Here is a 16,938-nt window from a genome sequence, read left to right as displayed (position 1 = left end):
TGAATTTCAGGGGCCAACTATGTAAAACTACTTCCTCTTTGTTTTCCATAAACCCGACTTTAACTTTCAAATTCCACGAAAGTTTCAAACCATGAATAGTAGCCTATATAAAGTGCAATGAATAATATTTTTGATTTGTAATTACATGGTGTCTTTCATAGCGTTGCGTTAAAACTGTTTTTGTTGTGTCTCCTCCTAGATGTGTTATAGTCTGGTTGAATGCAACATCGTTAGGTGGCAGCAGTAACGAGCTTGCTGCACAACCAGTCGGTTTCTATTTCCTGCCCACGACTGATTCAGAGGAGGATCTCCTCCCTCTCTGTTCATTTACTTGCTTTAAAACTCTGCTTCTTTCTCTGGCCGCTAGTGCGCTGTTGTTTATGTGTGTTAACTGCAGTAGAGGAGGAATGGAGTGCCTTTCCTCCACACAGACAATCTCGCATCTTTCTCACAGCACATGAGCGGGCGTCGTTTGAAACTCGATCAACCGAGTTTTTCTTATAGCTGTGAACTTAAAAATTATCGAATCTTCCTCGAATTTCAAGGCACATATTTTATTTGGTATTTACTTTCAAAAGAAGAAAATGTTAGGAGGACATTCCTCCCTTTCCTCCCCCGAAGAACCGCCACTGCTAGCAGCATTGACGTGAGTGCGAAATATCGCGGACTTGACATCTAGCGGAGCGGCGTGGAATTACGTCCACAAATAAAAATATTAGTTGAATAGCACTGTATTTAATGTAACATTATTTTATATCAAAGCTGCAAATTATGAGAAATATTGCATGCTATATATTATTTTCCGTAATTAATTGTTGCGTATTTTTTCTTTGGTTTAGTGAGACAAAATCAATTCTGACATTAAGAATGAATTTGCAATAACGCTTTATATACCCGATGCTGACAACTGCAAAGATAAAAATGGTAGTAATCTGAATTAGTAAAGACATGTGGACAACAATAAAACTTAATTTGCTAAAAGCTTAAAATTTCCAATATATTTTAACTTCTATTCATTTATTAGGCCTAAATTAAACAGATAATTTTTATTGTTCTATCAACACAGTCGGAAATCGAAAGCACGATTTGGAGCAATTTGTAATGCTGTAATTGTAGCAATTATAAACAGCACACATACACCCTGACATTTTAACACGACACTAATTAATAAAACTATTAACTAGCCCAGCAACAATATACATTGGAGTTGATTACAGCTTGTTTCGCGAGTATCTATCTCCACACCAGCCGCCTAGGTAGCAGCACCAGCGTCGCTTGCGTGCAGAACTGCTAGCTGTCTGGTATTAATATAGTAAGGTATTTGCTTGGAATGCAGGGATATGATTTGATACGAACTGTGACAGTGCTGAGTGCTTGATCCCATATATCACCCTGGGTCATGAATTGTGACGATTGGAAATGTGATGCCGAGTCTTCATACGTGCGAGTTCACCATATGTACCCAGGCTGTTGTAATCTTGTACCTTACAGCTTCATGTAAAGTTGGTAGCGAGAGATGTGACATTGCCACAATGACCACTAACTACATAACAGCTGGAGGATCACCCATATACACGGACAAATTCCTTTTCTTGCTTGTAAAATTGATAAGTCATTCACACCAATTTTGATGCCTGACTATTTACGCAAAACGATTCTCACTACAGTCAAACCTCTCCTTACGGACACCTCTAAGATACGGACACTCCTCATATACGGACAGGTTTTTATGTCCCAACTGAAATAATATAGAAATAATGACAAATTTAACTCTCGCTTACGGACACGGACAGCTGTTTCACAGTCCTAAAGCTTGCTTTACCTCCTGACTGCGGACAGAACTTTGATTTCAAGACCTAATATGTTGCAAAAATGGAAAATTTAGTTTTGAGAACTATACAGAAATTCCTTAAAATGAAAGAAGACAGTAAGGGTCTCGTAGGCTACCACTAGCTCAGCTGACTACCCCTTGTTAGCTAGAAGCAGGTGGATAAACAAAATCACAAAATTTAACATGTCTGATGGGTCCAAGGTTTCTACGATCGTGAAATTGTATTCGACACATGATAGGGTTAGTAGGATTATTCTCTTCACTTCAATCAGTTGTTCTGTTTCGAGAGACATGGCACCTGAACATAAAGATTAAGATGAAAACTGTAAATTACAGTACTGCATAACTGTAGACCTAGAATAAAATTCCCTGGCACAGTACTGTATTTTCCTTTTTCGGTCTTATCTACTGTAGTTCAAAGTTGCAAAGAATTTAATGTAGTACAGCAGACTGTATTTAGAATTAAACTACAGTAATACATTTCATTTAAAGCGTGAAGGGATACATAATGCATATTATAAATTTACTGTTAGATTGGGTAGCCTCCCTCCCAATAAAGGCCACCTCCCAGATGCGGACAGATTGTTACGTCTCTTTGATGTCCATAAATGACAGGTTTCACTGTACTTGAGTTTTTTTCTGAACATCTTTTTTTTTTTTTGCGTCATTTCACAATAACGCTACAGATTATTTATAACACTAACACAAATTACGCACATGGCAGCAACACCATGTAACTTAACATGTAGCGAACTGACAACACAGCAGTGCTCCTCTTAGTAGCATGAACAGCTGATTAAAAATGATATGTTGTGTTGTGATTGGTTCAGAAGGTTAGCGCACAGCATTGTTCAACTTTTTCATAAGAAGAGTTGCCAACGCAAATAACTAATAACTGCTGTCAAGTGTGCAAGGTTATTATAATGGCCTGGGTGTAGTGTCAGTCATAACCTTATTTTATCATGCACTATAATGTGGTGTAAGTAATAAAGAAGTGCATGTTTTGTAGTGACTCTTATGTTGGCTAAAACTTAATGAATTTGTATCTATATGTCATCAGATCAGGAAGATACATGTCATGCAGTGGTGAAATGGTTTTCTCGGCCACAAGAACTACCCAAACGACTCATTAAATCTCTGCCATTGGACAAGACAGTGGAAGTTGTGCAAGATGACAGAGATTTTACCAATGATGTGGATATTGAGGAAATTTTCAGCAAATGCTTGGTACGTTAAACTGAAAACATTCATTAACTAGAAAATAGGGTTTGGCAAAGTGCTGAATTTTTTAATCTGCAAAGGATTAATAATAATAATAATTCATTCATTCATTCATTCATTCATTCATTCATTCATTCATAGGTCTTTCATTGCAAACCCAGCCTTCTCCACATATGATCCATATACAGTAACCCCAATAAGACGCTGTTCAAGGGACCGGGTGTAAACCGCGTATTAACCGGGACCGCATATTAGGCAGGTATACTAATTTTGACTTATATACAGTATCTATTAGCATTTTTTTTAATGAAATACATGATTCATGGAAGGTAATACAGTATTACTCCATTATGTAATTGCTGTACTGTACGTTAAAGACATTTACAATACTGTATGTATGTATGTACTGTACTTAATTCTTTCGAAAAGAGTCACTTATAGTTGTTTTCCGTGTGTGTGTTCTCCAAGGTCTCATGTTTATCACACTTCACTCTCTTGTGCTTACCCCCTCCCAACGTCGCAGCTGCAGTGATTGAGTCGCGATTTTTTATTATTGTTCTTAATGTCGATGATGGGATTCCTAATGAATCAGACAGTTGTTTCTGATTAAGAGTACTGTTTTCATCGTACTTTCGTAAGATTTCCAATTTTTCAGACACAAAAAGTGCTTTTCGTTTAACACTCATTGTAATCACAGACACTTCAATACACTAAAAGATAACAAGCTGACCAGCAAAAATTTCCAGAATTTTATTATGGTCGAGTGAGGAATGTTTGAGAGAGAGAGAGGATTAGCAAGAGGGTGGATTATTGTATTTATTGTATTGTATTGGATTTAAGCATGCAGTTAAAGGGTCGAATAAGAGAGCGCAACAAGAGGGTGGGGTATTGTATAGTATGAAGGTTTAAATGCTCAGGTAAAGGGTCGAATGCAATACTTTTCAGGTTAATGGCACCAGTAAGTTCAATGGCCAAAATGTTTCATTGCTGTTACAGTACATTGCTGAAAATTACATCGAAAATATTCCAAAAAAAACAGCGTATTATGCGGGACTTGAGCGGAACAAACGGGATATTTTATAAAGGTGTTATATATGAAATGTGCAGGGACCGGACGAAAAAGCATATTACACGGGATAGCGTAATAAGCGGGCGCGTCTTATCGAGGTTTTACTGTATCTTAATGTTGTCTATCATCTGATATCGTCTTCTGCCCCGAAGTCTTCTCCTGTTCACCATTGCTTCCAGTGCATCCTTTGGTAGGCAGTTTGTTCTCAGCCAGTGACCCAACTAATTCTTTTTTCTAATGGTTATCTCGTTCTAGTCATGGCCATCATGACAATCACCTAATATAAATACGTGTTCAGAGTTCTAAAAAACAAAGGAATTGCTATATTAAACTCATATTGAACGTGCATTTAGGCCTATTCACTTACCAGTCTGTGCACTGAGAACTATAGATGCTGAAATAATGTGGATTGAAAATACATGTTCGGAATTTTGCTGTCTGCCTTAAGAAGTGGTTCATATTATGAAATAAGAGTATTTCGGCCCAAATAATATTGGGACTCCTCTCCATAATAAAATGCATTTACAGCAGAAAATAAATACAGCAACATTGCATTAGTTGGACCATGTTCAGAGGCTCATTAAGGTCAAATCGCTTCCCATTTGAAAGACAGCCAATCCATTTGTAACGGATTCTACATGTTCACACCTTAAATCCCTTTTCTTCTAAAAATAATTCAGTTTTAAGAAATATTTTATAATTCTCTGATTATATGGAAGCCAAACATTCATTCTGAAAAATATTGTTTTACAGTTCTTAGTTATAAAGGAGACTGACTGTTTTTAGCTGCTGTAACAGATGCTACCGCCTCTCTGTTAAATTCATGACTTACCATTATTCTCACTGAAAGTTCAGGTTCTAGGATGAGGTTAACAAATTCATCTCTTTCTTGTTTATATATTAAGAATTGCACTTCATTTCCTTGCAAGATTTTTTTAGAAATGATAAAAAGGTAATTTATTAATGAATTTTATACAGTGTAACGGATTCTACATTCAATTGTAACGGATTCTACAAGTCACTTTGATATGTAGCTATGGATCTTTTATGAAGTATAAGATAGTAAAAAATTAATTTTTGAAGTGTAGTAGTTTAATATTTACTATTTGAAATTAAATAAATAAACTCTGACAATAAATTAAATTGTAAAGTTTAAAGGAAAAATGTATAGGAAAACAATGTAATACTGTAGGTTAGAAATGGCATACACTAAAAAGAGTTTTATTTTTGTGTACAAAGAATTATTAGCCTAGCTGTTTTTAGTCTTATATACTTTCAAGGTTACTTCTCATTATAACATTAACATCGTTGTGAAATTCTTACATTTAAGCTGTGCTGTTGAGTCTTGAAATCAAATGTTGGGAATATTTCTACAATTTCTTCGAAAAAAAAAATGTACTTATCACTTAAATTTGTTATAAACTTATACTAAAAATAGCTTTAATTTATATTTATAGTCTCATTAATATTTACAAGTTTATTTCTCATTAACATTAACGTCTTTGTGAAACTCGTACATTACTCTATGTCCTTGAGTCTTGAAATCAGGAGTTGGCAATATCTCACCACATGATATCACTTCCTCATTTGGGAGCCATACACAGCATGCCCTTTTCTTTGAAGGACTCTGTGGTAGGCCTGAATACATTTTGTACTTTTTTTTACAGCTTTTCTTAAAGTGCTGGTACATTGGTAAGACCCAAAAGCCTTTTCTGGTTTTGACCCATCTATTGTCTTATTTTCTTCTGCCTTCTTTTTTTCTATATTTCCTCATTGCTTCTCTCTTTGCACGTTTTAGCATATCATCCAATATTCTATCTCACTGACGCCTTACCTTTAATTGGTCCCTTTTACTTTTATTACTATCTCGATCTTTCTTCAGATATTCAGTCCTTTTTTTTTTTATCTTCCTTCTTCTTAGCCCTACATTTAAGCTTAGCCATACGATTATTGTATGATTCTGTAGAAAATTAGGCCTAAAATCGTAAAAAAAGAAAACAGGTTGTCATGTAGAATCCGTTACAGTCCATTATGTTTTTAATTCACTTTAGAAATTCAAAAATATATGCAAAGGCAATGTTGGAACTGTATAATTACTTTCATGAGCTGTGGTTTTGTTTCTAATAATACTTACAATGTTATAGTAAAAAAAAGACAATTTTCATGTAACGGATGCTACATTGGTTAACTGAATTTCAAGTAAGATTTAAATATAATTTGGTACATACCTTGAAAATGTAACAATCAGTTCAAGAAACTACAGTCTTTATGCCATGCTTTAAAACAAAAATGGCTGATATCAGCTGATCAGATTGAATGCTATAGGCTGCCCAACCCACATATTTTGGAATCAGTGTTGGGTACATGAAAAGTACCTACAAGAAAGATGCCTAAAACTTATTTTAACTCTATAAACTTGAGGAAATCAAGGTGGAACCTTAAAATTTAATGTGTTTTAAACTATTTGTAGTATGAAATAATACTTGTTTCTAAATTTTGTATTTTTAACTACAATTCCCACTTTTCGTGGAATGACTGAAGAGTGATTAGTTAGTGCAAAGGTTTTGAAGACTTTGACGAGTTTGCTAGAACATACAGAAAAGAGTAATTGAATTCCTTCCTTGAACAGCATTGTAACTCACATTATGTTACAAGTGCGAGTCAAGGGAGTTAATAATGTTCTGTAACAAATATAAAAAAGTACAGACCAGAGCGCTGCATTGGAGTTAAATCACTCGCTTGAACTCGATCGAGTGTTGTACCCTTGAGTGAGATACGATCGGTCGTGATACTCTCGTAATAAGTAGAAGCACAGTACAAGGTCATCTCACCGACATGTCTTATCTTGTATGGAAGGCGACAGATAAGATGCACATATGTTTTGCTCACACGGTAAAAATAAGGCTTTATTTTCTGCGTTTATGACAAACGTTTAATGGAACAGTCAATGGAACGTACCAAAACAGGAACATGAAGTTATAAATAAAATAGTATGAAAAACTTCGATATACAGTTATTATTGCTAATGAATAATTATTCAATATTTGATTTACTACATATATATATATATATATATATATATATATATATATATATAATACGATAGGTCCATACATAGTGTTCCGCCTATATACTGCGACAATGTAGAAACGTTTTACAAAATATTATTGATATAGCAGTAGATTAATAACAATATTAGTACAGAGATAACGTCACAGAAAATATAATAAAACGAATAATCGTGCTGCACAACTGTTAAAGATGCAAAGATTGATACACTAATTTATTAGAGATTATTATTATTATTATTATTATTATTATTATTATTATTATTATTATTATTACTAGAAAACTTGATACAGTTCTTGCATTATCGTGATTGTGTTCACCGTTTATAATAATTACATTTGCATCCAATAACATCTATCAGATGTGGCAAAAACAAAATCACTCCTGTGTGGAAAAAAAAAAAAACATTTACCTACAACATTTATATTACATTTTAAAGCAAGTTTTGTAGTTGTACTATGAAGAGGTTAGTTAAACACTGCAAAGTTTTGAAATGATAAACATCTATGATGTTACTACACAGTTCATCACTGTAACAAGAACGAATGTCTAACGCTTGGCTTATACCGTTCGAGGATTTACCGCTCGTGACAATTTTACCCATCGTGCATGTGCGCTACCTATCGGATTATGCTATGAACTACTTGGCACTCCAGCGAAAACGTCCGATGCAGACCTCTGGTAGAGACATTGGGCCTGTTCGGAATGAAGTGCTTAAGACTAACATAATCCTTCTCTAAGTGTAATCTTAAATTCTAATGTATCAACATTTGTTGCAGGTAGTAGGTGCTAAGGTGGATGATGAGCCACGTAAAATAGCCAACAAGATGAAGCGAGATACATCTCTCCCAGTGTTTGTGTGCCGCTACAAACTTGAAGTTGCAGACCAGTCAAAAAAGATAGAACCGTATCTCAGTGACAGGGAGAAAAGAATTATTTCAAGTGCTTCTCCATCAAAAAGGGCAGTTACAAACAAAAGTAAAACAAATGAAGCAGCCTCTTCAAACATTGAGTCATGTGCGAAACTTGGCTCTGAGAAAGAAAAAGGCAGCACAAAGAAGATTACTGAAACAGCAGTTAATGGGAATAATGGTACCTGTAACTCATATGTAACAGCAGATATGAAAAATAATATTCGTAGAAATCTTAAAAGGTGTTTTGTTAAGATTTTCCCCATAGAATCGGAAAATAAATTGAAGGAACGTGTTAAAACGAAAGCTAGTGAAGCTGTGTCAGTGAAACCAGGTTTCGTTTTCGTCAACAAATTTTCAGAAGAAAAAAATGAGAAAGAAGAAAGTGCTGACGGGAGAGAAGGATCGTGTTCGCCTGCAATGCCACATACAGGTGGGTTTATTATATTCTGTTTTCATGTAATATGGGATTGGATGGAGTTTTAACTCAATAGGGATATCTTATGCGAAGTTTTACCGTTAGATGGCAGAAGCGTTCCATGCAGTACTACATGTTGTAGGGCTATACAGTAGCATGCAAATTAATCTGAACAACGTAATTACTTATGCAAAAACACTCAAACGGGATAAAAAAAGGATCTAAGACATACCTTAGTAATCTATGTGGCCTCCCTTGTTCCTAATAACAACTCTGAGACGATTTGGCATTGATTCCACTAATTTCCCACAAATATTCTTCATTTCTTCATCGCGAAACCATACACCAGTGAGGGCAGAAATCATCTTCTACTTTGTAGAACAATCCATTTTTTGCATTCTTCTTTTGCAAATTTACCACAAGTTCTCAATGGGGTTGATGTCGGGTGAGTTGCCTGGCCAGGGGAGTACCTGAATATTCTTCTTGTTGAAGAATTCTGTAGTTTTCGAGACGTATGGCATGGTGTCAGGTCTTGTTGGAACACACCTCTGCCATCCGGAAATGATTTTTGCAGCTGGGGTACGATTCTGGTTTCCAATAAGTGAATATATTTGTCAGAATTCATCATTCCCTTGATAGGTATTAATGCTCCAGGCCCTTCATGTGTAAAATAACCCCAAAACATTACTTTAGGAGGGTATTTGGGTGCTTGTTGGAGATGAGCTGCTGTTACTTTTTCGGATCCTTTCCGTACGTAAGAAACATGATGGCCATGGACCTCGAAATGAGACTCATTGGAAAAAAGTACATTCTTCCAGTCATTCACTGTCCAGTGTTGATGTAATTTTTCCCACATTAAGCGTTTTTTGCACATAACAGGGGTTAGCAGTTGCTTCTTAATAGGCTTACGAGCCCTTCGTCCAGCTTCCAAAAGCCTACGCCGCACTGTTGTGACGTGAATATTCGCCCCAGTGGTAGCCATTAACTCACGGGTTAAGTCGATAGCAGTTAGTCCAGGATTTAATTTACTTTTCCTGACAATTAAACGATCATCTGCAGGTGAAGTCTTCCTTTTCCGGCCACAGTTTCCTTTTTTCTGGGGTGTGATGGATCCAGTCTCCCTGTATCATTTTATGATCGAATTAACAGTAGCCAAACCGATGTGACATTCTGCAGCAATTTGCCTCTGTGTTATAGAAGAATGCTCTGCTAATGTTATAATTTTAGACAGTTTTCGTGGAGTTGTATCCATTTGTGAAGATGACAGAATGTACACAGGATTGCAGTATTAAGTCTTCAACACAACTGAAATAAGTACAAAACGACAGGCAAAATGTCACATATTATAAAAAAAATAATGACAGACCTTCAACAATGGAATTACACATACTACAGATGTCAATTAAAGCGGTATGAGCAGCTGTGAGGCCAACAATGACAGAAAATATAAAAATATGTCATGTTCGGATTAATTTGCATGCTACTGTATTATGTCACATGCTACAGTTGATTAAATTCTCCCTCTTGTTGGTTTTCCGTGCATGTCAAAATTATATTTATAATTATTTTGTATAACCTAGTATAATTTAATATAGTTCAGTATTTTCTTACATCTTAATTTAATTTACAAAAAATAATAGCGTAAACTTGTATAATACTGAGCGAATCCCCTTAAGAGATGGATGGGAAAATCTGCAATATGCAGAATATAGATACGTGTAAATTGAATATTCATGAACCTAAACGAGAATTTGAGAACGAGGTGCATGAATAAAATAAATAAATAAAATAGGAACTTTGTCGAAGGTGAATATTACCTCTTTAATCATTAGTATTGTAAGTACCGTACGCTAATAACAGAATATGTAGCGACCAATATGTTTCTTTTTTATTATAGGGAAGGGACTATTGAGACTGAATTCCTCGTATTTTTTCTCTAGTTACGGATAGATCAAATGCAATGTTTGATAAAATGATATAATATGATCGCAGTAGTATCACGATTATTCCTGTGTTTTGTAGGTCAAGGATATGCAGTTTTGAATACTATGTAGGATGATTTTGAAAATTTGAAGTAAAAACATGGTTTTAATAATTAGTCTACAGCACATTAAAAACATTATTCACGAAATGGGTTTCACTATGGATCGTCCTGGACAATAAACATCTCAGTTAATCCAGAGTTTACTGCAGGCGTAAAATAATGGCCACTCCTAGGCTAGAAGTACTGAATATAATCTAAGCTAACACAGCTTGCTGTTGAGGTTGCATATGTTTTTATTAATTTTTCTTTTCCCTCTTTCAAAATGAAACTGTAGCCAGCAATTCCTTGCTTGAAGTAGTTATTTTTGTTTGAGGCACAATTTAATTAGTTAAATTTTTTAATATTTTGCAATTCATTTTTTAGTTTTCAGAGAAGTCTGTATTGTATATTAAAAGTATTTATTTCAGTCACTGACTTCACAACATATGCTTAAGGTGTTAAACCTTTACATTACATGTTTAAAAGATGTATAAACGTTTTCGTTGGTCAGGGCCAACATCATCAGATACGAAGTACATTTCGGTAATAACAATAATCTGTACATAATTTCTACAAACACAATACATATGCAAGTCTTCACACATGGAATAATGAAGTAACTTGATGTAAAAGGATAAAAAATAAAATAATAAAATATAAAACTAAGGTAGAAATGTTGTGAATATGAAGAGTTACAAATTACAGTATTTAATACATTTATTGTGTTCATATTTCTGTTTCCCATTAATGCACATATTTTAGCCATTCAAACGTATGTATCATGGTGTGTGTCTCATATTTTATCTTGATTGTTATTTCAAATTAATAGGATTGTCTTATGAATGCTAATATTATAAATTGGGTTGTTTAATGTTGATAGTAATATACATTTAATTTGACGATGATGCTGTTCTTCCAATATGGTGATGTGGGATCAGTATCCAATACTGTAATCTTAATAAACTGTATAATAAGGCTATAGTCAGGTGTCAGAATTAACTAATGCCGACGTGCCTCTTTTAGATGTTGGTGTGTGAAGACTTGCAAACATATATACTTTGCAACTTACACGTGTATTTTAAATAATTGACTATAAGGGCTGTCATATAAGAATGTCAAAATGTATCATAACCATGTTGATTTTAATAAGGTTCAGTTTGCATGTCACTAAATATATATCGAATTTGTAGAAATTATGTGGAGATTATTGATATTACCGAAATGTACTTCGTATCTGATGATGTTGGCCCTGACCAACGAAAATGTTTATAGATCTTTTAAACATGTAATGTAAAGGTTTAACACCTTAAACATATGTTGTGAAGTCAGTGACTGAAATAAATACTTTTAATATAAATTTTTTAAGGTTTAAAGCATATATTCAGAATATTTCGGGATCTGAATGAAGACAAAAGGCTTTCTCTGGTTTTTACAAATAGGAACATAAGAAAAATTTGGTATTTTGAGTTGTTTTTAAGAGTATTCAATGTATTAATACACTACGTAAATCCTTAATGCTTGTATATCGGAAAACAAATGCACACGCAAAGTGCATCCCTCAAAGTACATGCGCGCTATCTGTTGGTGCTAGTTCAGGATATCCCTATTACTGGATTAGAAATGAAGGAAGGAAACAAGTGAGTGGGAAGAAGGAAAAGAGGTATGGAAGAGAAGAAAGGGAGGGGGAGAGGGGAGAGGGGAGAAGGAGATGAAGAAGAGAGAAAGAGGGAGAAGGAAAAGGTGTAAGAGGCGAAGAGGGAGAGAAATACACCGCTAGGGAGAGGAGAGAAGGATAGAAGACAAGGTGAATGAGAAAGAATGGAATAAAGAGGGGGATAGAGGAAGATGGAAGAGAAGGGGATGAGAGGGGAAGAAGAGGAGAAAAACAGAGTGAGAAAAGGGTGATGTTATTCAGAGTTTTCACTTGACTGTGTTACAAACTTCTAGTAATGGTAGAGGGAGTCAGAAGGAACAATTTTTCATAAGAAATGCACGTCCATAGTCATACAATTTAGATGCTAGAAGTCTATGAATGTGCCTGCGTTGTGCAAACTAGGCTAACCGCTTGCCAGGTGTAAATACAATACAGAAGACTGGTCAGACAGTAATTGTTGCTGTGAATCTTCTTAACCATTTTCTTTATCATCATCATCAATAGCTATCAGGGTTTAGGCCATTTGGCCTGTTCGGTCAGGCGAAAAGCTGGTCTCTCCATCGCTTCTTCAGACGTCCACGATCTCTGTATCCAAGGGGGTCTGTAATTTAATAATCTCCTGGGTAGTCTCCCATTTTCTTTATTTAAGGTACTTATTAAACGCAGAATAAATATGGGAAAAGCCTGTTATTATTCAGTTGAGAAGCTTTCGTCATCTAGTCTGCTGTCAAAAAATCTGAAAGTTAGAATTTATAAAACAGTTATATTACTGGTTGTTCTGTATGGCTGTGAAACTAGGACTCTTACTTTGAGAGAGGAACAGAGATTAAGGGTGTTTGAGAATAAGGTTCTTAGGAAAATATTTGGGGCTAAAAGGGATGAAGTTACAGGAGAATGAAGAAAGTTACACAACGCAGAGCTGCACGCATTGTATTCTTCACCTGACATAATTAGGAACATTAAATCCAGACGTTCGAGATGGGCAGGGCATGTGGCACGTATGGGCGAATCTAGAAATGCATATAGAGTGTTAATTGGGAGGCTGGAGGGAAAAAGACCTTTAGGGAGGCCGAGACGTAGATGGGAGGATAATATTAAAATGCATTTGAGGGAGGTGGGATATGATGGTAGAGACTGGATTAATCTTGCACAGGATAGGGACCAATGGCGGAACCTCCGGGTTCCTTAAAAGCAAGTAAGTAAGTAAGGTACTTATTTACCCTTGGGAGAAAATTTTTCAATTTTTATCCATTTTTTTAAACTCCTTTTTTTTTTCCTCTGATTACTTTACACAAAATTAAGGATTTTCATACAAAATAAACCCCTCAGATATATTTGTGGATAGGGGGAAATTTTTTAAAGCAAAAACTGAAATTTGCTTTAATCTCACTGTTTTTATGTTAGAATAAAATTTCTTTCACTGTTTTATTCCTAAATAAAAAACACAGAATACACTTGAAAATAGTTTTTCCATATCTTATATCATTAAGAAAAAATATCATTTTATTTTTTGAAAATCTCAAACACAAAATAAAACAAAATTATTTATTAAGGAATGTAGTTGAAAGAGCAGGATATTGTAAACATGAGTTTCAGCAATAAGATAAAAGAGAGAGAACATGAAAAAGTTGAGAAGTTTATGAGTTATGACGAAAACGCTTCATTACTGCACAGTGAACTGCCACCATTTTGAATTTTGAAAATATATATATATATATATATATATATATATATATATTTTTTTTTTTTCATATAATTAGCAGGACAGTGTTTTACACATACCAATTTTCATTATTGTACAAGATATAGTAATGGAGGAAAAACTGTTGAATATCTCCGACAATTTTACTGCTGTAAGCTGTACCTAACCCCTTAAACTGTAGAATTCATAAATGAATCAGTACTGTATTTCACCTACAATGATTATAAGAATATGATTTTGTGTGCTATACAGAACACAAAAGTTTTTCTGTATATTTGGTTGCAAAATATTTTATTTAAGCATAATTTACATGATACTAAACTTCTGTCTGGCGGCTGGGTAGCTCAGTTGGTAGAGCAGCTGGCTACGGACTGGAAGGTCCGGGGTTCGATCCCAGGTGGTGACAGGATTTTTTCTCGTTGCCAAACTTTCAGAACGGCCCCGAGGTTCACTCAGCCTCCTATAAAATTGAGTACCGGGTCTTTCCCGGGGGTAAAAGGCGGTCAGAGCGTGGTGCCGACCACACCACCTCATTCTAGTGCCGAGGTCATGGAAAGCATGGGGCTCTACCTCCATGCCCCCCAAGTGCCTTCATGGCATATTACGGGGATACCTTTACCTTTTTACTAAACTTCTGTCTAATGTAATAACCTAACAAATATATTTTTACAGAGCCAGTCTTGAAATGGTGTGGCGTTCGAGATGGGCAAGGTCACCTGAAAGTAATGGAGGTACCAATCACCACTCCTGAACTCAACAGGAAACCATTACAAAGCATTGGAAGTGAAAAGAATATAAGAGTCTTAGAAATAATTGATATGACATCAGAAAGTGAAGATGAAGCAGAAAATAATTTGACTGAAAAAGAAAAGAAGAAGCGTGATGTGAAGCTAAATACATTGGATAAATCTAAGGGAAAAAGTGTGCTAGGTTCAAAAGATGTAGTTCATAAAGCGAAATTAAAAGATGGAGATATTTCTCGTTTATTAGATGATGAAGAGTCTAATGATGGAATGTTTATTTTAGATGATGATGCAGAAGGTGAATCTAAAGTTAAGAATCGCTTTAACCTGAAACCTGGTTATTCAACACCTGTGAAATTAACACCCTCTAAATCACATAGTAATAGTAAATCAAAGTCATCTGCAAAGAAAACTCCGAAAACTACTACTGACAGTGGATCAAAACAAATTGCTAAAGTTGTAGGATCTGTTGACAGAACAACAAAAAGTAGCAATGTACATAAAATCGAAATTAAGACGAAACTTTATGAGAAAGAAAATGCTGAAATAACACTGAGTCCACGTTCATCCAAAAATAAATTAATAATAAACAAAAGAAATACTGATGAGGTTCTTTCATCTCCAAAACAAAAGGTAAATACTGGAAATGATTCACAGAAAACATCTTCTATTGTAAAAACCTCTCGACAAACACTACCTTCTGCTTTACATCAGGATGATAAAGAAATAATTGAACATCTTGATTCTGATGCCATGTTATTACATGGAAACACAATTGAAACAATAAATAATTACAAAAATGTACATATTTCGGCTAAGAAGTTGTCACTTGGTGAAAAAGAGATGGATACTGAGACAGAAGTGGTAGTGAAGAATGAAAAAACTGATGTACGGAGTCCTAGAAACAAAAAGCCCACTCTTTCTGCTGCTGATTTATGTGTTGCTGGTAGTAGTAGCATTGTTGAAGTGAAGGCTATCCATAAAGCTGAAGTCATAAATCGTTATTTGGAGTCCATGGATTGTAGTTCCCCAAGTAGAGTTCGGAATAATCGACAAAGAAATGTAAGTATGATTACTTCGTTGAGTAAATGGACGATTCACTTATCGCCACTTATGGAGCTTATTTCTGTAGACATTCTGAGCAAAAACTGCCATATAACATATATCATATTGTCCACACCTGTGGAGTAATGGCTAGCGCGTCTGGCCGCGAAACCAGGTGGCCTGGGTTCGATTCCCGGTCGGGGCAAGTTACCTGGTTGAGGTTTTTTCCGGGGTTTTCCCTCAACCCAATATGAGCAAATGCTGGGCAACTTTCGGTGCTGGACCCCGAACTCATTTCACTGGCATTATCACCTTAATCACATTCAGACGCTAAATAACCTAAGATGTTGATAAAGCGTCGTAAAATAACCCACTAAAATAAAATAAAAACATATATCATATTCTCAATATTTTCAGAGTTCCACTCATTTGAAGTTGTTAAAAAAATACCTTTTTTTCTTTAGTTTTAAGAATAAAAGAATGTTATAAATAGAGAATGAACTATTCAGAAGTATCATTTATTTAATTGACTAGTGTTCTAAAGCTAAAAAGAGTAAATCCATGGCGCTACAGCCCTGAAGGGCCAAGTCCAACCAGCCGGCTGCTGGCCTCACATTCACATGCCGAAGCAGAAGTGGACGATCATCCAACCAGAATGGAGGTATCGTGTGGTTAGCACGATGATCCCCCCAGCCGTTATAATTGGTTTGCTGAACCGGATTTTTGCTACCTATCATAGCTCCCAAAGTGCATCACGATGCTGGGTGGGCACTGGTCCAATACACTGGCCGAAATTTCATGAGAAAATTTCTTCCCCCATGAGGACTCGAACCAGCGTGCATTCTGTAATGCGAGTCCTAGGCGGCATGCCTTAGACCGTGATGCCATGGTGCGGGACTAAAGCTAAAAATGTGTTGTTAATTCCGTAGTTGCTTTGTACAGATTTTTTTTTTTCAGTTTTTAATTAAAAACTACATTATTCTTACACACTTATCACAACAATTGTTACATATCACACGACTTATAGCAACTTGATTTTTTACAGTTAAATTTTGCATGCTAATGCAGTCTTAAAGAATTTACAGGAATGACGTGATTTGTAACAATCATTGTGATAAATGTGTGAGAAAAATGTAATTTTGCAGTAAAAAATAGAAAAAAAAATTCTGTACAAAGTAACTATGGACTTAACAACACAATTTTAGCTTCAGAATACTAGCCAATTAAATAAATTATGCTTTTGAATAGCTCAT

General features: G+C 35.3%; 1 protein-coding gene across 1 annotated transcript in view; it reads left to right on the top strand.

The window, feature by feature from the left end:
* Orc1 (origin recognition complex subunit 1) overlaps nt 1-16,938 on the top strand; it is a 394,865-nt gene that overhangs the window by 336,363 nt on the left and 41,564 nt on the right. Inside the window, exons 3-5 of the mRNA XM_069826928.1 lie at nt 2,892-3,058; nt 7,970-8,534; nt 14,571-15,703. Of these exons, the coding sequence (XP_069683029.1) occupies nt 8,018-8,534; nt 14,571-15,703 (1,650 nt within the window). The 5' untranslated portion in view covers nt 2,892-3,058; nt 7,970-8,017. The remainder of the gene's footprint in view (nt 1-2,891; nt 3,059-7,969; nt 8,535-14,570; nt 15,704-16,938) is intronic.

This window comes from Periplaneta americana, chromosome 5 (genome assembly GCF_040183065.1).
Source record: "Periplaneta americana isolate PAMFEO1 chromosome 5, P.americana_PAMFEO1_priV1, whole genome shotgun sequence".
In the NCBI taxonomy this organism is placed as follows: Eukaryota; Metazoa; Arthropoda; class Insecta; order Blattodea; family Blattidae; genus Periplaneta; species Periplaneta americana.
The sequence above is the reverse complement of the archived record's forward strand: the minus strand, read 5'-3'. Positions and strand labels throughout refer to the sequence as shown.